The sequence below is a fragment of the Rattus norvegicus genome, chromosome 1 (genome assembly GCF_021556685.1).
Source record: "Rattus norvegicus strain SHRSP/BbbUtx chromosome 1, alternate assembly SHRSP_T2T, whole genome shotgun sequence".
In the NCBI taxonomy this organism is placed as follows: domain Eukaryota; kingdom Metazoa; phylum Chordata; class Mammalia; order Rodentia; family Muridae; genus Rattus; species Rattus norvegicus.
In genome coordinates, this window is record NC_141534.1 from 209,332,595 (window position 1) to 209,360,165 (window position 27,571).

General features: G+C 49.7%; 1 protein-coding gene across 2 annotated transcripts; it reads left to right on the plus strand.

Annotated features, from left to right (window-relative positions):
• Nucleotides 1-853: 853 nt before the first annotated feature.
• Eps8l2 (EPS8 signaling adaptor L2) lies at nucleotides 854-25,984 on the plus strand. Of its 2 annotated transcripts, none has more exons than XM_087573187.1 (21): nucleotides 854-971; nucleotides 3,863-3,944; nucleotides 4,027-4,082; nucleotides 4,901-4,988; nucleotides 17,899-18,082; nucleotides 18,618-18,767; nucleotides 18,841-18,920; nucleotides 19,064-19,212; nucleotides 19,306-19,376; nucleotides 19,517-19,643; nucleotides 19,815-19,903; nucleotides 20,006-20,080; nucleotides 20,307-20,455; nucleotides 20,551-20,683; nucleotides 20,970-21,082; nucleotides 23,324-23,429; nucleotides 23,987-24,106; nucleotides 24,362-24,434; nucleotides 24,548-24,728; nucleotides 24,815-24,947; nucleotides 25,092-25,978. In XM_087573187.1, exons 5-21 carry the CDS (start codon nucleotides 17,939-17,941, stop codon nucleotides 25,203-25,205), a joined length of 2,007 nt encoding a protein of 668 aa, XP_087429313.1. In that variant the 5' UTR covers nucleotides 854-971; nucleotides 3,863-3,944; nucleotides 4,027-4,082; nucleotides 4,901-4,988; nucleotides 17,899-17,938; the 3' UTR covers nucleotides 25,206-25,978.
• Nucleotides 25,985-27,571: the final 1,587 nt, after the last annotated feature.

Consider the following 27,571-nt stretch of genomic DNA (forward strand, 5'->3'; position numbering starts at 1 on the left):
AAGAGCTAGCTGCTTGCCCAGGGGAAACATGCCAGGGCCCTGCCCTTCTGAGACTGTAACCTGGGACCCTGACTTCCCGGCAGCACCCATTTCCTCTGCCCCAACTCTAGGAACAATAGCCGGGGCCTTAGGGTCCCTGCTCACTTAAGGGCAGTACCTTGGCTAGCAGGCCACAACTGTTTATTTCCTTCTCAACAGCAAGTTGGCTGCTCTAAGTCACCCAACCCTGCCCCAAGCTGTCAGACAGCAAGGTGGGCAGGGTAGCCTGGGGGGTCAACATGGTGGAGGCTGGTACCCCTCTCTAAAGATATAGCTCATCCCTCGGGAGATACTCTAGCTGGACAGGGTCTTTAGGAGTTCCTGCATGTGAAGGACAGAGGGGCCCCAACCAGGAGCTGAAAGCTTCCGAACTCAAAAAGCCTTGGACGCAATGCCCTAGGACTAAACCACTAAAGAGCTCTGTTCCAGTGCAACTTGAAGGTGGAGGGTACCTGATAGTAGCTTGATTGAGACTTCCCCAAGGCAGCAGCCCTCATAGGCTTCATCCAGCACTGCCCCTGCAGGCAGGCCCATGTCCCCATCTGCTACTGCAGCTTAACCAGTTAGAGCAGCCGAGGCCGCACCCTGCACTCCAAGGCCAGCTGCAAAGGGGCCCCAGGTGCTTTGGGGACCGCTGAGAGAGCAGTCGGAGGCAGGCGAGGGAGGCGGGACCGCAGCTGGTGTGGTGGTGGGGAATGGTGCCCCAGGCCCGCCCCCTTCCTTCAGCCTCCCTGGTGCCCACTCCCGGGTGACTCGGTAACCTGTCGCTCAGGTTCCTCCTCTCACAGCCCCGCCCCGGCCTATCCGGCCCAGCAGAGGTCCCGCCTGTTGGGAAGAGAGAGCGCCACTGCCGCTGAGGCTCTGACAGACAGCCGGTGGACAAGCTGACCGAGGGGCCTAGCCAAGCACAGGCCCTGAGGGACGGAGAGCAGGTGAGTACTTCAGCCAGGGAGTTTGTCAATCTGGGCCTCAGTTTCCCAGAATGGCCACGAGATGTGAAGTTCTCGCTCGGTACTCTGGGTCCCGGCGCTTGGTTTGGAAGGCAACCCAGAACAGGGAGCTGAGAGCACCTGAGTGTGTGGTTTGTGATGGCCGGGATCGCCGGGCTCAGGGCAGCTAAGCCTTGGTTTGGGGGGGCTGCAGGTGTGGCGTCGGACGTAGGAACTTGTGGGAAAGGGTTGGGACCTGACCCTTCCGTGGGCTTTTAGCACAAGAACCGTTTGGCTGAAGCCTGGTCGGTCCAGCGGGCGGCGGCCAGTGGTTCGTGATATTTTTAAGCCAGCGGTGTGTGACTCACTCGCCCAGGTCCCGGCCCTCTCCCTTCCCTGGGGCAGATGAGGGGAACCTGGCAGTTGACAAGAGAAGTGGTGAGGAAGGGAAGGCCTTCATCCAGCAGTCTGGACCTCCTTCAGGATCTGACCTGGCATACCCAGTGCCTGAATTTGGGCTTTTCTGACTGTTTAAGCCCATAAGAAACCCAGCGGGGAAACATCGGACTGAGTCAGTCTTCAGGTCAAAGTTGAAGTGTGGAGTCTCAGGGGATGAGGGTGGGAGCTGAGAGTGGATGGGGATGAGGATGGGGGTAGGGAGAGGGGAATGGGCTGGTGGGAGGGCTGATGAATATGCATAGCTTGGCTGCCCAAGGTCCCTGGGACTGATGAGTCTGTGGATACATGAAACTATCCCTGGAGGCAGGAAGAAGAAAGCACGTCCACAGACCACCTCTGCTGTATCCCCTATACAGCCATCCATGGCTGTTAAGGAGACAGGGTACTTGTGAGGCCTCTCCCACCCTAGACTCTCAGTGATCCTTCTTGTGCAAAGACCTCCCCTAGAGTTGTCTATAATCCAGGACTGGTTAGCCCATCGCTCTCTCCTTGCCTGCCTGGGTCTCTTCAGATGCACCGATCCCTTCCCACTGATCCTTTCTGGTTCATCTCAGTCTCCGTTGCTCCCACCTGATGATTCCTGAACTTTGTCCCCAGATTAGGACCCAGCCAGGACCTAAGGGATTCCCCCTTTCCATTCCAGGACCACACCCAGCTCCCACAGGGACAGCCAAGAGCCCAGGTGACTAAGCCGACCCCTCACCAAGGTCACTCAGCATGTAGAGCTGGAATTTGAACTTGGAGCCAGTTCTTCCGCCCTTCTTCCCCTGCCAGGGCCTCCTCCCGTTCCACTGCTGAACCGACCAAACACCCTATAATGTGTTGGGCCTCCCTTCAACCCGGAAAGTGTCTACAGTAAAGCTGACATTCAGACTGAGCCCCCTGGGCCTGGGTGTCTACAGTAAAGCTGACATTCAGACTGAGCCCCCAGTGGGCCTGGGTGTCTCATCTTCACCACCAATGGGTTATCTGGATTTCCTGCCTCCCTACCCAACTTCAGCTATAGAAGCCTCCAGGGAGGGAGCCTTTTGCAGGGTAGAGGTAGCCCCAGTCTTGCCCCTCCTTCCTAGTCCTAAGGTCCTGGCCTAGATTTCCCCAAGGGCAGATCTGCATGTCCAAGCCTGTTCAGAGTCTGTGTGCCTTCAGGCCTGGGTCTCTAGCAGTTTGTTTTGTCCTGGTGTGTGTATTCCTGGCCCCACGTGCCTGCTGCCCTTGGCTGAGCTAGCCAGGAATCCCATTAAGCAAACACTGAGGCTCACCTACTGAGGTCGTGAGCATTCCGGACATTCTCCATGGGTAGGTGGACCTAGAAATCTGACCCAGCCTCTTCTCACGAGCTAGATCTGGGCTGGGGGTAGGGGTGTAGCTGGTTAAGGTACTAGCTAAGACCTACAGTCCTCACCTCCTGGCAGCCCACCCCTCAAGACCTGATCAAACCAGAAAATACTAGAATACTACAGGCTTACTCCTGAGCCCTCATACCAGCACCCTGGCTGGTGGCTCTACCCCAGCAGACTTACTTGCTAAAGCTAGGAAGGATGGTGGCCCTGCTGGTAATATCAGACAAAGGTAGACTGTATGTGGGTCCAGGACCTCAGGAAGAGCTGGCCATAGAACTCCAGGACAGCCAGAAATATTATCTACCTGTCTTTCCAGTGACATAAAGGCAGCCTATCACCGAAGGTCTCTCTACATCCCTCATTTAACGCCAGGCTGGTCCAGACCACCAGATTCTGTTGTGTCCAGAGAAGGGCTCAGGTCTGGCTTATAAGGAAAGTTTGCTTACATTTATGGCCATGCCTCAATTTCCCCAAAATATAGCCAGGGGATGTCAGAGCTGGGAATCCTACTCCTGAAGACGCCTTGTATATGATCACCCGGATTTGTACTGGGGGAGGGGGCAATCACCCCCAAAACTTCTGCCCTATACCCGCCCTCTCCAGGGTCTCCCAAGAGGGAGATAAGGGCTGGTCTCTTTGCTGGATCTGGGGGAGCTGACTTCTGTAGGCATGTCCACACATAGATGCAGGGGTCCCTAGGAGCAAAGCCTGCGATAAGGTAGTAGTAGTAGTGGGGTTTATCTATACTCCATGCCCTCCTAGGTCTCCAGCTTTACCCTCTCCTACTCTTCTCTCTCACTGCCTCAGAGTTTTTTTAAGGAACCTGTCCTCTCTCAGCGTATCCCCCACCCAACCCCTCCATCAGAGCCTCCCTGACAGTTTCTGGTAGCACCCTCGCAGAGAACCAAAGGTCTGAGGCCAGATGGTTCTCCATTGCCACCAGCCACAGCATGGGTCTGGAGGACCCTAGAGATCCCCTGAGGAATCTGGCCCAGCACGGAGAGTTCTAGCCCCTGGAGCAGGAAAGAAATGAGAGAGGAGACACAGGCCTAGCCTGGCCAGGAGAAAGGGTCAGCTGAACTCTTCTGTCTTTAGGTCTGCTCTCCTTGACCCTGGCTACCACTGGGAACGTCATGAGCCAGTCAGCAAACATGAGTTGCTGCCCAGGAGCCGCCAAGTAAGTGTCGTCCTACCGCCCCTCAAGTCCCCAGGGAGGGGTGTGACATGAGCCCTGCCCTCACCTGCCTCTCCCACTGCAGTGGCAGTCTGGGCCGGTCTGATGGTGTGCCCAGGATGAGCGCAAAGGACCTGTTTGGTGAGTGAAGTTTAAGGATGGTATGGACTTAAGGAGGATGAATGTGACCATGGTGGTCTCATCCCTGCTTGCCCCAGGGCTGAGCTCTAGCCTGGGTAGTTCTAAGGGCTTAGAGGAGGCCTTTGGATACTAATTCACTGAGATCTTTGGGTATCTATCTGCCAGGCTCCTGGCTACTAAACGTTCTCCACTATGCTGTAAGGGGAGAGGCCTTTACGAATAATTCAGGGAGCATTAATATTAATTCTACTGTGCAGCCCTGCAATCCGATCAAGTAGGTGGGGTCAGATGGGACCCAGCTGCCAGCTCCAGTGGACCAAGCTGCATGTGCTTGGCCACGCCCCTCCCCAGCCATGCTATTAATTTGTATTCCTGGATGCTGTTACTAGATGCTGGGAGTTGGAGGCCTGGAAAAGGAGAACTCCAGAGAGGAGGCATATTCCCATGGTAGCTTGTAGAATAGGAAAGCCTTGGTCTGGGCTCCTTCCCTATGAAAGGGACAGCCTCCAGATAAGGCTAAATTTCCTGCCCCTCACCCAAAACAGATCCTCGGTGAGAGGCTGTCCCCTCCCATAATGTCCCGTGAATAAGTCTCTTGTCTTCTGAAGCTTCAGGTCCCCAGTGGGGCCTATGATGGGGCCAAGCCAGAGGGTCTCCTGTGGATCCTCCCTGTCCCCACAGGAACTACCCAGCCTGCAGGGGTTCGAAGAGCAACACCTCTCATGTCAACTCTCTTCTCCCCTGTGGCCCCTGGGGGTCAAGTCCCACTAGACTGGGTCTTACTCTTTGGGGTGCATGACATCTGTGTCTCCATCCAGAGCAGAGGAAGAAGTACTCCAACTCCAACGTCATCATGCACGAGACCTCACAGTACCATGTGCAGGTGAGGACCAGGAAATACGCACTGTATTTTCAAGAACAGGTGGAGAAAGTGAGGCTCGGGGAGAAATGGGAAGGGAGAACAAAGGACTGCCCTGCACTGGTTCTGAACCCAGCCATAGTGGGGGAACAGCTTCCTCAAGGCTGAGGGAGTTCATAGCCATAGCAGGACCTGTTCGGAACCTTCTCTGTAAGTTGGTACCCATGGCCCACAACCACCCAGGGTGCTGAGACATCACCTATGTCACTGTGCAGCTCAGAAAAGACCATGGAAGGAAGTTGTCATCTTGGCCCCAAAACAAGGAACTGCACTGGGAGGAGCATGATGGAACAAAGACACTCTTTATTGAGAGCTACAGGGTGCCTGGATGGCACTGCTGAATCTAGACGTAACCCGTGCCCTTTGACCAGATGCCAGCTTGAGTGGCCCTTCTCCTGGTCACTACTCATTTGCCCTGAGAATTCAAGAACTATGCTTTAGTGGCTTTTCTGGGACTGGGAGCTAGCTGGGTTCCTAGCCATACATTGAGCTTGTAAGATACTGGTAAGGAATGACAGAGAAGTAGAAAGAGGAGTAGCCAGCACTGGCAGTGAGTCTCGTGTCTTGCTGGCTCTCTCCTGTCTCCCTACCCTACATAGGACCCCTACCCCAGAAGCGAGGCAGGCTGCTATCCTCAGAACCTTACCTCCTTGTCTGTAGAATGGACCAAAAGGGCCATCAGGAATCCCTATGGCTCCTCAACCCTGCTATCTTGGGTGACCAAGGTTCTGACCACCCACCTGGGCCAATGGGCCGTGATCTGGCGACCACAGCCACTCAGTGCCCAAGGACAGGGCATAGAGGCACAGAAGGGTCAGCAATGACCTCTTCCTTTACAGTGTGCCGCCTTTCTCTGAAGTGGAACTTTGTCCTCTTTAGTGAGGAACTACGTGGGGCATCCAGCCTGGCTTCTGGACTTTGGTCGCTCCTGCTTGACGCTGCCACACTGTTACAGAGACCTTTCCTTCCTGCTCAGGGGCCAGTGAGGCAGGAGTTCCTTTCAGATTTCTCTATTGCTCTCTGATTGAGCCCAAAGAAAAAAGGCTAAGAAACAACAGGGGCACTGGAACTGTGCTTCTTCTGACCTTTTCCTGACTTTCTATACAGTAAATACATGGAGGGTACAGTTCTGTTACCATCAGAGTGGGACATAAGACAGTTCCATCTCTCCTGGGCAACTTTCAGAGCCCCTTGTGTCCAAAGCCACCCCATCCCAGGCCCTAGAAATGCTGGTCTGTCTTGCATCCCCAACACTTGTCTTTTTGAGAAATTTACCCTACATGGGAGATCCTGTGGTTCACAACCACCTTTGTTTCTTGTTTCATGAGATTATTTTAAGAAAACCATGTTGAGAGGGTGGAAGGACTTTGCACCTCCTTATCTCTTTCGTAGCACAAGCCAGGTTCTCCTCTGCTACTGCCCTGCTTCAGGTGTAGTGTACAGGAGTACCCGGCTTTATAGAAGTACCTCGTGCATACTGTTAGACGTGTAGATTAGAAATAGCTTCCCCTATGCTGAGCATAGCAGCGCATGTGTTTAATCTCAGAGCTCAGGAGGCAGAGAAGGGGCAGACCTATGAGTTTGAAGCCAGCCTGGTCTACAGAGTGAGTTTCATGACAGCCAGAACTATACGGAGACATCCTCTCTCAAAGCAAACAAACAAAAACCAAAAGAGCAGAAAGCAAACCTTCCTCCAGTTGGTAATTTGTTAGCTAGGTGTGTCAGCATCTTTTGTTAAATGGACATGTTTCATTTGGAGACATCTAGCCATATCTTTTCATGGTAGCATAGTCTTTTGCATCTAGAACCATGATCAACTTCATTCTGTTTTGTTTTATTATTTTTTTAAAGATTTATTCATTTATTATATATAAGTACACTGTAGCTGTCTTCAGACACACCAGAAGAGGGCATCGGATCTCTTTACAGATGGTTGTGAGCCACCATGTGGTTGCTGGGAATTGAACTCAGGACCTCTGGAAGAGTAGTCGGGTGCTCTTTAACCGCTGAGCCATCTCTCCAGCCCCTTGTTTTATTTTTGAGACCCTGAATCTAAGTTAGCAGGTTGCTAGCATTTGATTGGCATTGCATTCAACCTATTAAGCTATCATTGGTTTAGGGGGAATTGGCATCTTCCCAATATTTTGTGTTCCCATCCACAAACATGGGATGTTTCTCCATTTACTAGGATTTCGCTGATTTTTTTAAACAATGTTTTCTGACTTTCACATTGGTGATCGCTTTTATATTTAAATTATTCTTTAGTTTACACATGGTAGTGTGAGGGGTTTCCCTAGTACAATGGTTCTCACGTCATGTTCACCACATAGATAGGCGTGTGGTTTTACTGTTGCTTTGGTTTTGGTTTTGGTTTAGGACAGGCTTCACTATGAAACCCCAACTGACCTGGAACTTGCTATTTAGATTAGGGTGGTTTCCATAGAATCCACCACCTTCCTCTGCTTTCCCTGTGCTGGGACTGAAGGCATGCGCCACCACGCCCGGCACAAATGGCACTTTTTTGTTGTTGGTTTGTATTGCTTTTTACTTTTTCTGGTGTTGTTTTTAAAATTTTTTAGCTTTATTTATGTTATAGCCTGTATGAGTGTTTTGCCCTGTATGTATGTATGTATGTGTAACACATGCGTGTTACCCATGGAGGGCATTAAATTCCCTGGAACTATAGTTACAGACAGTTGTGAGCTGCCATGTGGGTACTGGGAACAGAACCAGGGTCCTCTGCAAGAATGAAAACTGCTCTCGACCACTGAGCCATCTCTCCAGCTCCTTTTCATTTTTTGAAATTCTAATATAATTACATCATTTCCCCTTTCCGTTTCCTTCCTCAAGATTCTCCCGTGTATCCCTTCTAGCTCTCTTTCAAATTTATGGCCTCCTTTTTCATTAGTTGTTGTTATGTGCATGTGCTAGCATGTGTAGAGACATATACTTCTGAATATACAAATTGCTCATTCTATACAGTGTCACTGGTGTGTATGTTTTCAGGGCTGACCATTTGGTCTGGGATAACCCCTCGGTGTGCGCTGCCTTAGGGAAGAGTCTTATCTCTTCAGGCCTCAGCATTCCCCACGCCTGTAGTTCTTTTTTTTTCGGAGCTGGGGACCGAACCCAGGGCCTTGCACTTCCTAGGCAAGCGCTCTGCCACTGAGCCAAATCCCCAACCCCTTTTGCGTAGGATTGATACTGAGGCCTTGTGGGGTTTTCCCGGTCCACTTCGGCAGTTTACTGTGGTTGTTCTTGTTCAGTTCACCTTTGGCAGTCATTTGGTGAGATGAGATGGGTGTAGCTTCTGACTCTCCTAGGAGACACTGTCGCCTCACAGCAAAGCGAGCTCCCTGGTCCTCTCGCTCTTACACAATTCTTTCTATCCCTTCTTCTGCAATGCTTCCTGAGCTTCAGGTGTGGGAGCTGGTTTGTAGACCTATCACTGGGACCGGGGACCACAGCTCTCCATTTTGATTGGTTGTGGTTTTCTGTAATGGACTCCTTTTGTTGCAAAGGAAAGTTTCCTTGTTGAAGAATGAGAGCTACACTTTATCTGTGGGGATAAGGACAAATATTTAAAGTGTAATTAGGGATTGTGCTGGTGTAATAAAGTGGCAGTTGTAGTTTCTCCTGCAGGATCCGTGACTTCACTAGTCCTGAGTAGCTGGCTAGGTTTTCAACCCCTGGGCATGGTCTCCCTCTTGCTAATAGAATCTAAGCTCAAGTAGAGAGCTGTGGTGACCACCAAGGTATGTGCACCCTAGAATGTGCTTTTCAAGACTTCATCTTCTAATTATCTGCTGATTACGTAAGCAAACAATAGAGCTTTAGTATGGCTGTCAAGTGTCCTGAGACTTTGGTGAATTTAAAGATTTCCTTGAAGACCAGGCTTTCTTCACAGACAGTTATATTGTTTGAAAAGAAATATCTGGAGCTGAAGTGACAGCTGAGAGCTGAAGAACATTTCCTGCTCTTCCAGAGGACCAGAATTTAGTTCCCAGCACAGACTACTCAGAAATATTTGTAAATTCAGATCAAGAGGATCTTGGCCCCTTTCTGGCCTCTATGAGCACTTACATACACAGGTTTACACATAAATACACACACACACACACACACACACACACACACAAGTTTTTCTTTTTTTTTTTAAAGTCAGATGTTGAATGTTTCTGCTGCTGTTTTTCATTTGATTTAGTTTTCTTTTTAAAGATTTTATTTATTATTATGTATAAGTACACTGTCACTGTCTTCAGACACACCAGAAGAAAGTATCAGATCTCATTACAGATGGTTGTGAGCCACCATGTGGTTGCTGGGATTTGAACTCAGGACCTCTGGAAGAGCAGTCGGTGCTCTTAACCACTGGGCCATCTCTCCAGCCCCCACAAGTTTTTCTTAAAGATTTCTTTATCTTATCTATATGAGTACACTGTTGCTGTCTTCAGACACACCAGAAGAGGGTGTTGGATCCCATTACAGATGGTTGTGAGCCACCATGTGGTTGCTGGGAATTGAACTCAGGGCCTTGAGAAGAGCAGTCGGTGCTCTTAACCTCTGAGCCATCTCTCCAACCCAGTTTGTTTGTTTGTTTGTTTGTTTGTTGTTTGTTTGTTTTAAAGAAGCTAGGTATGATGAAGTGCACCTTTAATCTCAGCCCTGAAGAGGCAGAAACAGGAGGATTTCTCTGAGTTTGAGGCCAGCCTGGTCTACATAGAGACTTCCAAAGAGGTGGGGCCATATACTGAGACCCTGTCTCAAAAAGTAAATCAAGACATACATAAATGAATAACTAATTAAATAAAAGGGCATTCTTTATTCTTACTCTTTGGCCATTTGTTTTCCTTGCCTCCGTCCTTTGGTGGAGACAGCCAGCACAGTGGTGAAAGAGGTAAGAGATAGTTCACCTCACACCCAATTGTATAAAGGATTCTCCATGGGTGTATGTATCACGTGATTTGGAGACATTCCTTTCAATTTATTTTATCATAAAGGGTGTAAAGTGTTTTTTCTAAAGCCATCGAGATTTGTTCACTGCTGTTAATAGAAAGAACCATACTGAGCCAAGTGGTGGTAGTGGTGCCTTTAATCCCAGCACCCCAGAAGCAGTGGCAGGCAGATCTCTGAGTTTGAGGCCAACCTGGTCTACAGAGTGATTTCCAGGACAGCCAGGGCTGCACAGAGAAACCCTGTCGTGAAAAACTAAAAAGAAAAAAAAAACTGAAAAAAAATTCTGAATGCACTTTGGTATCTGGCATGTATTGCTTTATTCAAGATGTCTTGGGGGTTGGGGATTTAGCTCAGTGGTAGAGCGCTTGCCTGGCAAACGCAAGGCCCTGGGTTCGGTCCCCAGCTCCGAAAAAAAAAAAAAAAGAAAAAGAAAAAAAAAAAAGATGTCTTGCAGGTGTATTGGCTCACGGCTATAATCCAGCATTCAGAGGCACAGCCAGGAGGATCACCACAAATGCAAGGCTGGCTCTCTCCATAGTGAGCTCCAGGCCAGCCTAGACTACAGAGAGAAACCCTACCCCAAAAATGAAGTGAACAAAAAATATTAAAATTAAAAAAAGGAGCAAACAGCTGGCCATGGCAGTACATTCTTTAGTCCTAGCACTTAGGAGGTAGAAGTAGGAGAATCTCTGTGAGTTCAAGGCCAGCCTGGCCCACATAGTGAGTTCCAGAACAATCAGGGATAGAAAGACACTGTCTCAAAAGAAAAAAAAAAGCAAACAAAATATATTACCCTACTAGATATGGTGGCACGAGCCTGTAATCTTAACACTTTGCAGGCAGAACACAGGAGGATTAGTTCAAGTCCAGCTAACTGTAATCTCAGCCTCCACAGAGACCTACATTCATGTGCATGTACCTACATGCAGACACACATACCTACGCATAATTAAAAACAGGTTTTAAAAAATCTTTTTAAGTGGTTTGGGGCTAGAGAGATGGCAGAGTGGTTAAAAGCACTTGCTGTTCTTGTAAAGGACCTGGGTTCAATTCCCAACATCCACACGATGGCTCACAAGAACCTGCAAGATCACTTGCAAGAGATCTAATGCCCTCCTCTGGCCTCCATGGGTGGCTGCATACACATATGAACTTCAAGCACACACACACACACACACACACACACACACACACACACACACACACAGGAAAACACACAAACAGATGGATGCATGGATGAATGGATGGATGGAAAATAAATAAATAAATAAATGTTTGTTTTTTTTTAGATAAGCCCAGGCTGTCCTAGACCTTGCTGTGTAGGCAAGGCTGGCATCAAACATACAGAGATCGGCCCTTTTTCTGCCCCCTGAGTACCGAGACTAAAAGAATACACCACCATACCTAGCCCTGAAATAAATAATAGCTTTTAACGGAGCTGGGGGTATGGTTCAGTGGTAGGATACTTGGCTAGCATCGGAGAGGTCCTGGATTCAGTCCTCAGTACTGAAAAAAAAAAAAGATACTGAAAGAGCCGCCCCAAAATTTGGGGAGCCTCTCACTCTAGTCGCGGGATGGAGTTCCCCAGGAAACTCGAGTAGCTGGTCTTGATGTAACAGCAAGAGGTAGCGTTTATTAACGAGATCTCGGGTTGACACGTATCTCACGCAGGAGATAGAGGAGCCGACCTCGAGCCTCCAAAGGCAGGGGTTTATATAGGTAAAGCCAGGGGACTTCACGCGGTTATACATAATTGGCTGATTCAGATGGTGTACAGTTACTTTTGGCGCGGAGTTGCATCAGCAAAGAATACGTGTAATCTAGCATCTCAGCAATGTGGGTAGGGTGACTTATTTCACTCAGCAGGGGGATGACCCATCCTCAGGGAGTGAAGGAAGGGGAGGGGGTGGCTCCAGATGACCAGTGTCCTTGGGGGCTGATAGCCGGGTGGTGAGCCCTATCTCAAATTCCCTCAGGCATGTCAGGACTTTGTTTGTGACTGACTTTTTGAAATTTAACTCTTCAATACTGTGTATGTGTTCATAAGCTGATTTGCTAACATTTAATTGAAGAATTTTAAAAAATTGTATTATTATTTACATACATGTATATCACGTGGCTCTGTGTGTGTCCAAGGAGGTGAGAGAGGAAGCTGGAGTGCCAGGCGGTTGTGGGCTGCCTGATGCATTCTTTTTTTTTTTTTTTTCTTTATTTTTCGGGACCGAACCCAGGGCCTTACGCTCACTAGGCAAGCGCTCTACCACTGAGCTAAATCCCCAACCCCGCCTGATGCATTCTTAACCACAGGACTATTTCTCCAGCACTGAAGACTTTTTTTAAAAAAAAACAAAAGTCCGTTAGAAATGTTGACCTCAATCTTCTATATAATACCGTGGCAGACCTGCATATCAGGGTTATGTTGGCCTAAGACAGTGGAGAAGTTATCCTCTGCCCTTTATTTTCAAAAAAAAAAAAAAAAGTTTGTGTAGCTCATCGTTTCTTACAAAAATATTGGTTAGGATTTACCACTGAAGCCTTCTGAGTGCGAGATTTCCTTTGGAAGGGGTGGGGGGTGGGGGATGGGGATTTAGCTCAGTGGTAGAGCGCTTGCCTAACAAGCTCAAGGCCCTGGGTTCGGTCCTCAGCTCCGAGAAAAAAAAAAAATAAATAAATAAAAGAAAAGAAAAAGAAAAAGTGAATGGAAGGGGGGGGGCGGTGTTTGTTTTTTGTTTTTGTTCTTTGGTCTTTTCAAGACAAGGACTTTCTGTAGTCCTTGTAGTCCTTTTTGGCTTATCCCAGAACTCAGAGATTCATCTACCTCTGCCCCGTGAGTGCCCACTGTGCACCACCATGGCTGGCCTGCAAGATTTCCTTTGTAGAGATGTTTCACTCTCATGTCTGTGTGATTTCTTTTTTAATAAGGCCCCGTCTTTCCTTCGGGTTTTTGAAAATCGGCGGATATTTTTGTTCGTTCACCTGTTGGGTTGGTTTTTATTTCTGTTGTAATTGTTTGTTTGGTTGTTGTTATTCTGTTTTTGTAGCAGGGTCTCTCAAGGTAGCCCTAGGAAGCCTAGATCTTGCTATGTAGACCAGGCTGGCTTTGCGTGCACAGACCCTCCTGCGTCCACATGCCTCTGCCTCCCAGAGTGCTGTGACTGTAGGAATCCGTCACCCACCATGTCCTGCTCAGACGATACTGTTGCCTCTAATCGTCCTTGCTAAGGGGTGATTTGAGGGCTTTATTTAATTTTTAATTGGATTTTCTTGTTTACTGCTTACTAGTTGGTGGATGTTTGCCCTCAGTTTCCTTCCATTTCCTTTGGGTCTTGTTTTATTGTGTTTGCATTGTTTGCTTAGTTTCAGTTACTGCTATGGAACCCAGGGGCCATGTGCATGCTAGACAAGATCCTGCCCCTAAACCACTTACCCCCACCCCCAAGCAGGTCTTTCTAGCTTGTTAAGGTCAAGGCTTAGATAATTGATCTTGAATCGTTTTCTTTCTTTATTGACTTTTAACTTTTTTTTTTAATTTAATTTATGAGTGCTCTGGGGCATATATATCCGCAGGAGCCCAGAAGTGGGCATCAGATCCCATTACACATGGTTGTGAGCCACCATGTGGATGCTGGGAATTGAACTCAGGACCTCTGAAGAGCAGTCAGTACTCTTAACCACTGAGCCTTCTCTCTAGCCCCAAGTGCCTGTTTTTATTTTGTTTTGTTTTGTTAAGCCTAATATATTTGTTGAAAGCTAGAGATTTCACTGAAACATTAGTGATATGTAAGTTTTTTACTCAGCTCCAAATACATTTTAATCTTCTTACATTTTCTTTGTGGTTTCATTTTTGGTTTTCTTTTTCTTTTCTTTTTTTTTTTCATTTCTTTTATTTTTTTAAGACAAGGTCGTACTATGTATCCCTTACTATGTATCTTACTATGTTGACGTGGAACTCATACACCAGGCTGTCCTGGAATTCCTACAGATCCACCCTCCTCTGCCTTCCCAGTACTGGGACTAAAGGCATGAGCCACTACCATTTGCTTGACTCTGACTTCATTTTCGACCCATAAGTCATTTTTCTATGCACCATTCACTCACTCGTTCATTTATTCATTACTTTTTGAGGCAGGGTTTCACTCTCTAGCCTAGACTGGCCTGGAGCTTCCGTCTTCCAAGTGGAGGGGTCATCAGCATTCATCATGCCCAGCTTTGAGAGCTTTTTTAAGTTTTAACTTATTTGTTGGATTGTTTTTGAGACAGGGCTCCATAGAGCCCAGCAGTGAACACTGTGTAGATGAAAGGACCCTTGAACTCCAGGTTCTGTCTCCTTTCATCCAAGTGTTCAGATTACAGCCTTGCACCACCACACTCTGCTGAAGTTTTCTGTATTGATCTGTGCTCTAATTCCACTAAGGTCAAAAAGCTGTTCTTTCAGTCTCAGGCCTTTCCTGAGACTCCTTTGGTCGCCTAGCAGCGTGACTTTGTTTGGTTAGTTGTGAGGCGTTTTGTTTCAGTGTTTACCCTGCTTGCTACAAGTGGAAGGCTTGCCTCCCATCCCGCTGCGTTTCTGCCTACTCATTGTCGAACCTGTTTGCAGCCGTCCAGCAGTACAGAATCTTGCAGCTGTGCAGGTTACCTATAGGAGTTTTGCAAGGGGCACATTCACACAGATGCTTTTCAAGGTGTCACTAAAGAGGCTAGGCAGGAGCTGGATGAGAGCACCTGCCTCTCTGTGTCTAAACATACAAGTGCAAGCATAGCTCCCAGGGACTTTGGGCATTTCATTCCTAAAACAACAGTCTCCTACAGAGTGTCAGTTTGCGTTTTTTTCATTCAGCCAGACTTCCCGCAATTCACTTTGTTAAAAGGTTACATTAGCGAGGCTAGAGAGACTGGTTTAGAGTATTGCTACTCTTACAAAGAACTCAGGTTTGTAAAGTTACACCAGCGACTGGAAAGATGGCTCAGAGTTAAGAGTGCTTGCTCTAACAGAGGACTTGGGTTCAATTCCAAGCACCCATATGGTGGTTCCCCTAGTTCCAGGGGATCTGATGCTCTATTCTGGGTATCCATGGGCATCAGGTACTGGTACACACACACACATGCAGGCAAACACTCATGGACTCTCTGTCTCTGTCTCTGTCTCTGTCGTCTCTCTCTCTCTCTCTCTCAGCCCATCTGTGTGTGTGTGTGTGTGTGTGTGTGTGTGTGTGTGTGTATTTACATCACGGTGTTGTGTCACATGCCTGTAGTCCCAACAGTACTTGGAAGATAAAGATAGGATCACTACAAGTTCAAAGCCAGACTGGGCCACTTGTCAGATTCCAAGTTAGCCAGAGCTACATAGCAACACCCTGTCAAACAAATAAACAAACAAAAAGGTTATTCTTCATTTGGAGTCAGGCATTTTTTTTGTCATTTTCTCAATAAAAGTCCATTCACTCTGCTTACAAACAAAAACAAAAACACTGGCGCACAGCTTTAATCCCAGCAGAGACAGGTGGATCCCAGAGTACAATGCCTCATCTGCAGACCAAGTTCTAGAACAGCCAGAGCTACATTGTAAGACCCTGTCTTCAAAAACCAAATAAAATAAAATACCCGAGCCATGTGTTGGTTATGCACTCTTTTAATCCCAGCACTTGGGAAGCAGAAGCAGGTGAATCTCTGAGTTTGAGGCCAATTTAGTTTACAGAGCGAGCCCCAGGACAGCCAGAGTTACACAGAAAACCCTTTCTAAATAGATAGATAGATAGATAGATAGATAGATAGATAGATAGATAGATAGATAGATAAGCAAGCAAACAGACAGACAGATAGATAAATGAATAGAATAAGATAAAATGGCTGGGTGTGTGCCCACTTGCCTCTCATTCCAACACTTGGTAGGTAGAGGTAGGTGGGTCTCTGAGTTCCAGGCTAGCCAGGGCAACCGTGAGACCCTGTCTCAAAATAAATAATAAATAAGTAAAATAATAAAATATAAAAATAAAAAAGTTACTTATAACCCAGTGTGGTGACACACACTTGTAATCTTGGCACCAAGGAAGTTTGGGCAAGAGAGTGGCAAATTCAAGGACCTGGGCCATATAGTAAGACACTGTCTTGAAATCCTATCACAGGACTGGAGGAATGGCTCAGCAGTTAAGAGTACTATCTGCTCCTCCAGAAGTCCAGAATTCAATTTCCAACAACCATAGGCTGGCTCACAACCATCTATAATGAGATCTGATGCCCTCTTCTGTCATGTGGGCATACATGCAAATACAGCACTCATACACTCATAAATCTCTTTTTTAAAACTGTACTAAAAAGTTGCTTATTCTTCTGTAGACTTGGTGCTCCTGTCCCTCTTCAGTTATTTTCTTAGGTGTTGTATTTTAATCTTGGTTTGCTTTGGATTGGTTTGGAATTGTTTTGGTTGTTTGGGGGAGCGGGGATTGGGAGGTTAGTTTTTCATGACAGGGTTTCTCTGTGTAGCCCTGGCTGTCCTGGAACTTGCTCTTTAGATTAGGCTGGCTTCTAACTCACAGAGATCCATCTGCCTCTGCCTCCTGAGTGCTGGGATTAAAAGAATCCACCACCACTGCTTAACTGCATGTCACTCTTTATGTATACAAACAAAACTAGCCAAGGGCTGGAGAGATGGCTTTTACAGACAATCCAAGTGTGGTTCTCAACACCCACAGCAGGCAGTTCACAACTCCCTGTAACTTCAGCTCCTGGGGGGCTCTAACACCCTCTTCTAGAATCCTCTGACACCAGGCACAAACATGCTGTACACATGCATATATGTAGGCAAAACAACCATACACATGAAATAAAATAAAGGAATTAAAAAGAAAACTAGCCAAAAGCAAGGGGAGATAAACCCCAAGAAGCAAGGTAGGATGGCATTCTGAGTTACATAGTGAGCTACAGGCCAACAGAGTGGAACCTCCTCTCAGAAAGAGGGTGAGGGACTTGGGATGTGGCTCGGTGTGTAAAGTACTTACCTAATACGCACAAAGCCTTGGTTTTGATCCTCATTACCACAGACTCATACAGATATGGCAGCACGAGTCTGCAATCACATCAATTGGGAGAATCAGGAATACAGGGTCATCTTCAGCTACATAGCAAGTTTCAGTTTGAGACTAGCCTGAGTTAAATGTTTCATTCCTACACACACATACACACACACACACACACACACACACACACACACACACACAATGTTTCACATATATATGTTTGTGTTTCATGTATATGTTTTATGTTTCATGTATATGATATATATATAACGGGCTCACTGTGGGTGGCCTGAAACTTAACTTGCTATGTGGATCAGGCTGGTCTCAGTGTCACAGAGATTCATCTGCCTGCCTCTGCCTCCTGAGTGCTGGGATTAAAAGCATGTACCGGGGTTGGGGATTTAGCTCAGTGGTAGAGCGCTTGCCTAGGAAGCGCAAGGCCCTGGGTTCGGTTCCCAGCTCCGAAAAAAAAAAAAAAGAACCAAAAAAAAAAAAAAAAAAAAAAGCATGTACCACCATATCCAGCCACGTCTGGAAAATGGTTTAATTTTATTATTGCACATGTATGTGTCTGTATGTTACATGTGTGAGTCGTGGCTGTAGAGGTCTGAAGAGAGCATCAGGTCCCCTGGAACTGGAGTTTCAGAGGATCGTGAGCAGCCATGTGGATGCGGAGAACTGAACTCTGATCCTCTGAAAGAGCAGCTACTGCTCTTAACCACTGACCCATCTCCCCTGCCCAAGTCTAAAAGTTTTTGAGGACTTTAGTCAGCAGTCATAAGCCACAAAGGCACACACCAGAGCAGAAAGGCAACGTCTCCCACCTAAGGTGTCGCAGTGGCCCTTCGGGATCCCCAGTTGTCTGAGGCTCCCAGACTGCCTTCTCTTCTGTCCAGGGTTTAAGTAGTAGAAGACCTGTGCCTGGCAGTGACCTCTGACCTTTCCCTTAGCACCTGGCCACATTCATCATGGACAAGAGTGAGGCTATCGCCACAGTGGATGATGCCATCCGGAAGCTGGTGCAGCTGAGCTCCAAGGAGAAGGTCTGGGCCCAGGAAGTCCTGCTGCAGGTGAACGACAAGTCACTGCGACTGCTGGATGTTGAGTCTCAGGTACTGGTTGACAACAGAGGGTGCAGGGAGCTGATGGGCTGAGGCAGGGTCAGTTGTCCAGGTCCTCCAGATGGGTGTGACATGCTGGTCTGTGGAAGGGAATGGAGCTGAGGGTGGTCTGGGAAAGCTGGACCCAGCTGGGAGTCTGGGCCACTTTTGGCAGCCTAGACTGGCTTAGCTCTGCACCTGCCAGGCTGCTGAGCAACTAGGGCAGCACTGTTCTCGGCCAGAGCCTTGCTGGGAGTATCAAGACATGCTGTGTCTCAGGGCCTATGCTCTAGGACATCCCCAATTAGTGTCTATGTCCCTGTCCATGGGCCAAGTGTGGGCTGTGTTCCTGTTTTACACCTGTGAGTTACACATGTGTTCCTATCTGGGAAGCATTTTCCACGTGCCGTGGCCAGAAGTATCCATTGCTGGGGTGTCAGTCTGTTTCTCAGCCACATACCTAGCGTTGTCTATCCTCGTGATGGTAGCCTACATCCATAGACAAAGCCCGTCAGGCAGGGCTGACCCACCATACACCCTCCCACAGGAAGAGCTGGAGAACTTTCCGCTGCCCACTGTGCAGCACAGCCAGACAGTGCTAAACCAGTTGCGCTACCCCTCGGTGCTGCTGCTGGTGTGCCAGGACTCAGACCAGAACAAGCCCGACATCCACTTCTTTCACTGTGACGAGGTGGAGGTAAGGCAGACAGCCCTGGGTGGGCATGACGCCAGCTGGCCGAGCTGACTTTCACCCCTATGTCTGTCTCCAGGCCGACCTGGTGCAGGAAGACATTGAGAGTGCTCTGGCTGACTACCGGCTGGGGAAAAAGATGCGGCCACAGACCCTAAAGTAGGTCCTGGGGGGGTATAGAAAGTGCAGGATCTTGCCCTTTTGCTTGGGGCACAGTACCCTGGGTAGTGAGGGCAGCAGGGTGGCAACACCTAACAGGAGCGCCATGGTCAGGCCGAGCTATGTCTTCCTTTGCCCTCTAGGGGACACCAGGAGAAGATCCGTCAGCGGCAGTCTATCTTGCCCCCTCCACAGAGCCCAGCCCCCATCCCCTTCCAGCGACAGCCTGGAGATTCCCCTCAGGCCAAGAACCGCGTGGGCCTGCCACTGCCCGCATCATTCAGTGAGCCAGGTAGGCGGAGGGATGGGCGGGGACTCACTTGGGGTTAATGGAGAACTCTTCTGCAGCTGCTCTGTCGTTCCCCCCTCTCCCGCCCCCCAACAGGCTATCGACGTAGGGAATCCCAGGACGAGGAACCGCGGGCTGTGCTGGCTCAGAGAATAGAGAAGGAAACGGTGAGTGCCCAGCCTTCCAAGACTCTTTCCCATCCTTGCCCGCTTCCTCTTGGCACTGGGTCAGGCTCATTGTTGCCAAAGTGTCAACACAGTAGGTGGGGGTGATAACGGCTGACCCCTGGTCCCTCTTCCAACCTCAGCAAATCCTGAACTGTACCCTGGATGACATTGAATGGTTCGTGGCCCGGCTGCAGAAGGCAGCTGAGGCTTTCAAGCAGTTGAACCAGCGGAAAAAGGGGAAGAAGAAGAACAAGAAGGGGCCGGCAGGTACTGACCAGAGCAATAGGGAAGGGGCTGGAGAATGCTGGGGCAAGAAATGGTGGGCATACAAAGCTGGAGGAAAAAACCAGCCTGGAAGGGAACAGCATCCAAGAGCAGGCAGGACCCCCCCACGCACTCAGCAGGGTCCCAGGCTCACGACTTTCCCTGTTTCACCAGAGGGTGTCCTCACACTTCGGGCACGCCCCCCCACAGAAGGAGAGTTTGTTGACTGTTTCCAGAAAACCAAGCTAGCCATCAACCTGCTGGTGAGTCAGCCCTCCCCTGTGCTGGGAGTGCGGGGTGAGGTGGTGCACAGGCCCACACTGCCACATGCCATCTGTCACCCGCTGGTTCTTCCCACCCCCCAGGCAAAGCTGCAGAAGCACATCCAAAACCCCAGTGCGGCTGAGCTGGTTCACTTCCTCTTCGGGCCTCTGGATCTGGTGACCGGGGCTGGGACAGGGTGGGGTCAGGAGCAACGGAGTGATCGGGATGGTTTTGGGGGTGGAGAAAACAAGTGCCCACCTTTGCATACTCAAACTCTGGGTTCCCAGGAAGCCACAGTCCCTCCCTGAGGACCAGTCTACAGAGCTATAGTGGATGGGGCCTAGGCTGGGTCTGGGGGATTTGGTGGGCTAGGGCCCCCCCACTGAAACTCACTCTGTCTAGATCATCAATACCTGTGGTGGCCCAGACCTAGCACGCTCCGTCTCCAGCCCTTTGCTGTCCACTGATGCTGTGAGCTTCTTGCGTGGACATCTGGTCCCCAAAGAGATGACACTGTGGGAATCATTGGGGGAGACCTGGATGAGGCCTCGGTATGGAGAAGGGGCAAGAGATGAACTAAATAGAGGTCTCAGGTGGGTTGGTCCCAGCAGGGCATGTGACTGACCTTCTGGACTGCTGACTACAGCTCTGAGTGGCCCCGGGAGCCACAGGTGCCGCTCTATGTGCCCAAGTTCCGTAGCGGCTGGGAACCACCCCTGGATGTCCTACAGGAGGCTCCCTGGGAGATAGAAGGACTAACATCTGTGCCCAGTGACCAGGTCAGAACTCCAATCCAGTCCGTGTCCACCCCTCCCCAGAGCTTGCCTCCCCAGCCCACCTGTGCTCCTACCCTCACGACTTCTAAAGCAACCACATAATCTACCCCAACCTCTGCAGTGCTAGACCACCTTCTTACCACCTGCCTGAGCACTGGGCACCTTTGTCCTCAATGATGCTAGGTCACAGCGCATTCATCAAGCTGTGTCCCCTGTCCCAACACTCATCACAGTCACTCTAGCCCATCCTTACCCCACATCAAGCCCAGGCTCCCTGCTTTCCCCACAGCTGAACCCCAAGAGCCGACTATCCGTACGACACTCCCCGAAGCACAGCCTCTCTTCTGAGCCCCAAGTCCCAGAGGACGTTGCACCACCAGGCAGCTCCCCACATGCTAACAGGTAAAGTCCTCACAGTATGAGTGCCACACACGGTTGCATGCACGCTACCACCACACGGTGCCAAATGTCCCGTTCTGGTGTAAAATAGTTACTTTCCAAACAAGAACCCAACTTTCCTCTCGTTTTTAATATATTTTAATTCTTGTTGTGAAAATAGTTTTTTCGTACACTGTATTCTGGTCACGGTTTCCCCTCACCTATTACATGCTAGATCCTCCCCACCCACATCCGCACCCTTTATTTTTCTCTCTTGTAACAACACAGCAAACAAGAATAGGACAAAACAAACAGAAAAGAGGAGAGGGCCAAAGAAAAAGCACAAAAAAAGTATGAAAAATTCCATAAAAACACAAAACCGAAACCATAATTCATAAGCAGAGGCCTGTAAAAGCAAGGCCCAGGCAAAGCATCGCCTGACAAAAACCTCCAAAACCCTGCCACTCAGCTTGCCTTGTGTCAGCCACCAATTTCATCTTAACTTTGTTTTTTTAATGATCTATTTGTGTTTTACGTGCGTTGGTGTGTTGCTTGCACGCATGTCTGTGTGAGGGTGTGGGGTCCCCTGGAACCGGAGTTACACATATTTGTGAGCTTCCATGTGGCTGCTGGGAATTGAACCTGGGTCCTCTGGAAGAGCAGCCAGGGCTTTTAACCACTGAGCCGTCTCTCCAGCCCCTCTTCTTTGTAAAATCTAATTGAAGGAAACTTTTCAAGTCACATCTGCTTTCAAAAATCTTAATTCGTATCCTTTCTTTCTTTCTTCCTTTCTTTCTTTCTTTCTTTCTTTCTTTCTTTCTTCCTTTCTTTCTTTCTTTCTTTCTTTGTGTTTTCAGACAGGGTTTCCCTGTGTAGCACTGGCTGTCCTGGAACTCACTCTATAGAGCACGCTGGTTTTGAACTCAGGGATCCATCTGCCTCTGCCTCCTGAGTGCTAAGCTCAAAGGCATGGGTCACTGGTGCCTGGCTACCTTAGTTCTTTCTATCCCTTCTTGTTTCGTAACAAATGTTGGAAAGGGGCGGAGATTGGATGTGGAGTCACACACCTCTGGTCCCAGCACTCAGGAGGCAGAGGCAGGCAGATCTCTGTGAGTCTCAGGCAGCCAATGGTTGCATAGTGAGACCCTGTCAAGTTTTTAATTAATTAAAATCAAGGTTAGAAACTCACTGAACCGGGCTGGAGAGATGGCTCAGCGGTTAAGAGCACCTGACTGCTCTTCCAGAGGTCCTGAGTTCAATTCCCAGCAACCACATGGTGGCTCACAACCATCTGTAAAGAGATCCGATGCCCTCTTCTGGTGTATCTGAAGACAGCTACAGTGTACTTATATATAATAAATGAATAAATAAATCTTTAAAAAAAAAAAAAAGAAAGAAACTCACTGAACCAAAAAAGGGAAGACGGAAACAAACTCACTTAACACCAGCAGCTCTACCAAGCACAGCACGGTGCAGTGCTGCTGGGGACTCGGTCTGGGGGTCTCCAGTTACCTCCTCCCCTACTGTGCATCCCCCATCTCACAGTGAACAAAACAGCAGCCCAAAAATGGGGTACCCCTCTTATGTCCCCCTCCTCTAGTCCTTACTCCTATCCAGGGTCTACCTGGTGGTCTGAGGGCTCTTTTTCAAGGGCTAGAAACAAGAATTTGCAGCAAGTGAACCCCTTTCCTTTGACTTCTTAGCTTGGTATCCAGTGTTCCTACCAGGACCACATGTGTGGAACATTCTCAGCCTATTAATACACTGGGCACAGACCCGAACCCCCATCTCTGCTCCCTTTCCAGTACACCTGAATAGGGCATTGCCCTGTGTCAGGGCCACATTGACCAGGGACGTGACCTGGCTGGGGGAAAACTGATAGCCAGAGCTCACCCCTGCTCCGGGGATGCAAGGGGGCTTCCAGAAAGGACGGACAGTATCTCCAAGGGGCTATGACTGAAAATATCCTAGCCCTGTGGTCATCTGGGAACGTGTGACCCTGTCACTCTCTCGGCACACCTCTTGCTCTAGTCCCTCTGAGGAGCAGAGCAAGAGATCCGCCAAGATAGTTCGAGCTGGGCCAGCCTCTTGGAGTCTGTTCTGCCCCTCCTGCCTGCCTGAGTGTCACAGTTCCCATTCCCAGCTGATGAGCACAGACTCTCTTCTCTGCAACCTGGACAGCAGAACCGGACGCAGCGCAGCTGGGAAGCAGGAAGGGACTCCTATCCAGCCCCTGGCCTCAACTCTTTCTTCCTGCTCCTGCAGAGGCTACCACCCGACACCAGCCATGACCAAGTATGTGAAGATCCTCTACGATTTCACAGCACGAAACGCCAACGAGCTGTCTGTGCTCAAGGATGAGGTCCTAGAGGTAAGGACTCGGGCTAGACAGGGGAAGTGGGGTGTGCTCTGGGACCAGGGTCTGTAATCCACCCATCTTCCCAGGGTGCTTGACCTGGGCTTCCTACTGGGCCTCCAGTGGCCTCTTCTGACACCCACCACGGTCTGGCTGAGCCACTGATGTCTGGGGGAATCCCTGAGGGTCTATCATGGTGGGTAGCCCTTCAGTAGAAGTCGGCAGGGGCTTGTCACTCATGCCCACCCAAGAGCACTACTTATTTGTAATGCTGGACCAACTTATTTGTGCCTAACCTGAATCCAGGCCACCTACTGAGAGACAGAAAGTGGAGCGAGATGGGGGAAGCTGTGCATTCAGAATCAGGTTAAGAGGCACCCTAGCTCCAGCACTGGGGAGGCCAGGCAGGTACTGGGTAGCCAGAGGATGAAGAGCTGCATTTGAGATACCTGGACAGTGCTTTGGCCCTCTGTAAAAGGGTTTAGCAAGTGGCCCCAGCATCTGACTTCAGCAGCACTTGAGGTCTGCATGAAAATGTTGGTGAGTCTCATAGATATTTGGACACTTGGCAGGTGCTGGAGGATGGCCGGCAGTGGTGGAAGCTACGAAATCGCAGTGGCCAGGCAGGCTACGTGCCCTGCAACATCCTGGCTGAGGCTCGGCAGGAGGACGTGGGTGCCCCCTTGGAACAGGTGATCGCCTACCACGGCTCCATTCTGTCTACAGCACAGTCAGAGCCCCTAAGGTCAGGGGTGCAGCTGGTCTCAATGTGACATTTGAACCTGATCCCTGGAAACCTGCTGCTCCCAAGCTGGGGCCGGGGCTGTGTGGGTTCCTGGGGTCTTACTCAAGGGAAGAAAGGGCTGGCCCTCCCATCTGGGGTCCTGGGTTAGTCCTGATATAATAGCCCCTCACCTTACCCCTCACCTTTTCCTCACCCCTTGCAGTCTGGCCAGAAATACTGGGGTCCAGCCAGCCCCACCCACAAGCTGCCCCCAATTTTCGCCGGGAACAAAGAAGGTGAGTAGATCCACTTTGGGGTCAGAAGTGCAGGGAGGCAGGGGTGGGGTGGGGGAAGGAGGAAGAGGCAGAGAACGGGTCGAGTGGAAGGGCTGAGAGCATGTGCCCCACAGAGCTAATCCACCATATGGACGAGGTCAATGACGAGCTCATGAAAAAGATCAGCCACATCAAGACACAGCCGCAGCGCAACTTCCGCGTGGAGCGCAGCCAGCCTGTGCACCTGCCGCTTACCTTCGAGTCAGGTCCGGAAGAGGTCCGTGCCTGGCTGGAAGCCAAGGCGTTCAGTGGCAGGTGAGCCCAGTGTGCACAGCCGGTGGGTGGGGCCTGGAGGACAGTACCATGCCCACAAACCCACCCTCATACCCACCTCCCCCTAGGATCGTGGAGAACCTGGGCATCTTGACTGGACCCCAGCTCTTCTCCCTCAACAAGGAGGAACTGAAAAAAGTGTGTGGGGAAGAGGGCAGTCGCGTGTACAGCCAGCTCACCGTTCAGAAGTCCTTCCTGGAGGTGAGCAGCTCCTGCCTGTTCTGAGTTCCTTCCTAGGCATGGCACCTGCGCCTGGGGTCACTGGAAAAACAGAAAACAGCAGGGCCCAGACCTATACACTCTATTCCCCAACCTCCCGGCTGAGGTCCAATCTCTTTTTCCTAGAAACAACAAAGTGGGTCGGAGCTGGAGAAGCTTATGAACAAGATCAGGAGGGCCGAGGACAGCTATTCCAACGTACACACTTCCCCAGAGGCAGAGGGGGCGCCGCACCTGTAGTGGGCCCAACCTGAATGCACGGAGTATTATTTTTATATGTGTATTATTTTATACCAAGGACACAGATGGGCTGGGTGTAACTGGCTTACCTGCCTCCAGGCAGAGTCCTGTGCATAAGCCTAGCTACACCTGGGGATGGCTCCTTGGCCACCCCTGCCCCAGCCCCAACCCATACTCTCCTCCCAAAACCAAGGCCAGCCTCAGCCAAACCTGTACCTGGCAGTGCCAGTCCCTTCTCAACCTGCTGCCAAGGCCCCAGGACTCTCCAGGTGGACAAGGCCTCTTCCCCTGGTCTTCTCCATGCACATGGAGGTTCCTGTCCCCTAGGATGCTAGGCCCCAGTTCCATTGCTCTCCCCTGTGTTGCTTGCTTCTATGTTCACATTCCCCTGCTGTGCCCTAACTGCAGGATGGGCCTGAGCTCTCGGCTGGCCAGCCTGATGTCCTTGCCTACAGATTTGCCCACTCCCTTCATGCTGCTAGCACCCTAGGAACGACCTAGTCAGGGGCTCCAGGACAGGAGGCCTTGGGTGACCTGCTGGTATAGAGTATGCTGTATTCTTTCTCCTTTGAGATCTAAGAATGCACCAGACATAGGTTCTGACTTCAAATGTCCCATCCCGCCCAAAGAGCCTGTGATAACAGATATCTCTGGCTATTTCCACCAGCCGTGGCTGGTGACTGGTGAGTTTCCCAGCCCTGGGTGGAGCTTCAGTCCCAGAGATGAGAGTGGGGATCCTCAGCTATGTCAATAAACCAGCTGTCTCCTAGCAACTTACATATCTGTTTCTTGGAGTAGAAGTGTTCTGACTCCAATCCCCAAACTGCCTCTTCCTCCTCCTCCTCTTCTCCTGGGATAGAGCATTGGCCTTGAACTCCGAATCATCCTGCCTAAGCCTCCTGTGCTGGCATCCCACATGTATGTCACCATGTATGTCAGCCTGGTCATGTCCTTCGAAGAGCTGTCCAGTAGAGAATAACCCATCCACAGGTAGTGCTTGGGCCATGCCAGGGGACACCTCTCGCCTCCACACCCATCCAAGATGGCCCTATGGACATTTCTGGGAGGGACTGCAGAGAGTGTCTACCCAGCCCAAAGCCTTCCAACCAGCAGGCTTTCAAGGAGCCCATTCTTAGTAGAAGCAGAGTTCAGCAGGCCCAGGAGCATGAATCAGAGGGAGGTAGGGACACAATTTAAAAGGCTGTTCCACGATGAGGGAGGGAGGGAGGTGACAGAAAGAGAGCTGGGGCCTGAAAGACCTCACCAACAAGTTCCAGAGATACTTGGGGTATCTGATCTTCAAGTGTACTTGCCTGACTGGCCAGAGATTCTCCTTTGGCACAAGCCTTTGGTGCCATCTGCTGGTCGCTCTTTGTGCATCTTTGGGTGACTGTTAGATACCTTGTATCTAGCGTGGGGACTGTCCGGTGACTGTTAGATACTTTGTATCTAGCATGGGGACTGTCCTGCATCCCACATTGCTAGTGGATCAAATGCTGGCCAGGATCATCTGGATCCTCCGTGTACTGTGCAGAGACTGAGGGCAGAGGCTATGCTCTTCAGTTAATCTACCACCCTGCCAGATTAGTCCTCAGGTCTCAGGGGCTCCAGCCTCTCAGCTCAGATAAGCCCCCAGGGGACCCAGTCTTTCCAGCAGTCTTATCTCCAAGATGGTTGGCGCCACCCTTAAGGGGGTCTCAAGAACCTGTATCTGCTTCTTCATCTAACCCTACTAGCCCTACCCCATCCTCTTACACATGCTGTTGCTTCCACATAGCTGAGGAGGCTCCAGACCTCTAAGCCCAAGCAGCTTCCCCTGCCCCAGGAGCTCCCAACTCTTCACTCTCATGTGCTCTCTCAGGCCCCACCTAACATCTGGCTCAGGCCTCTGGGTTCTTGGAAGTTGTCCCTACTTCTCTTAAGGGCCTTTCCCCACCTCTAGGTCCTTTTTTAAAAAGTAGGGAGCTGGGTGTGGTGGCGTACACATTTAATCTCAGAAATCAAGAAACAGAGGCAGGAGGAGGATCTTTGTGAATTGGAAGTCAGGTTGGTCTACACACCAAGTTCCAGCCCAGCCAAGGTTACATAGTTGTTTTTTTTTTTAAGTCAAACTCTTTACTTTTAAATAATTTTTAATTATCTTGGTTTTTTATGCATGTGAATGTTTGCCTGCACATGTTTACATGAACACCACATATACCACACGTGTGCTCGGTGCACACAAAGGCTGATATCAGACTCTCTGGAACTGGAGTGATAGATAGTTGTGGTGCTGGAACCCCAATCCTGGTCCTCTACAGCAGTAACTGATCCTAAAGGTCTAGACGGCTCTCCTTTTAAATTCTGTGGAGCCCAACCTCACAGAG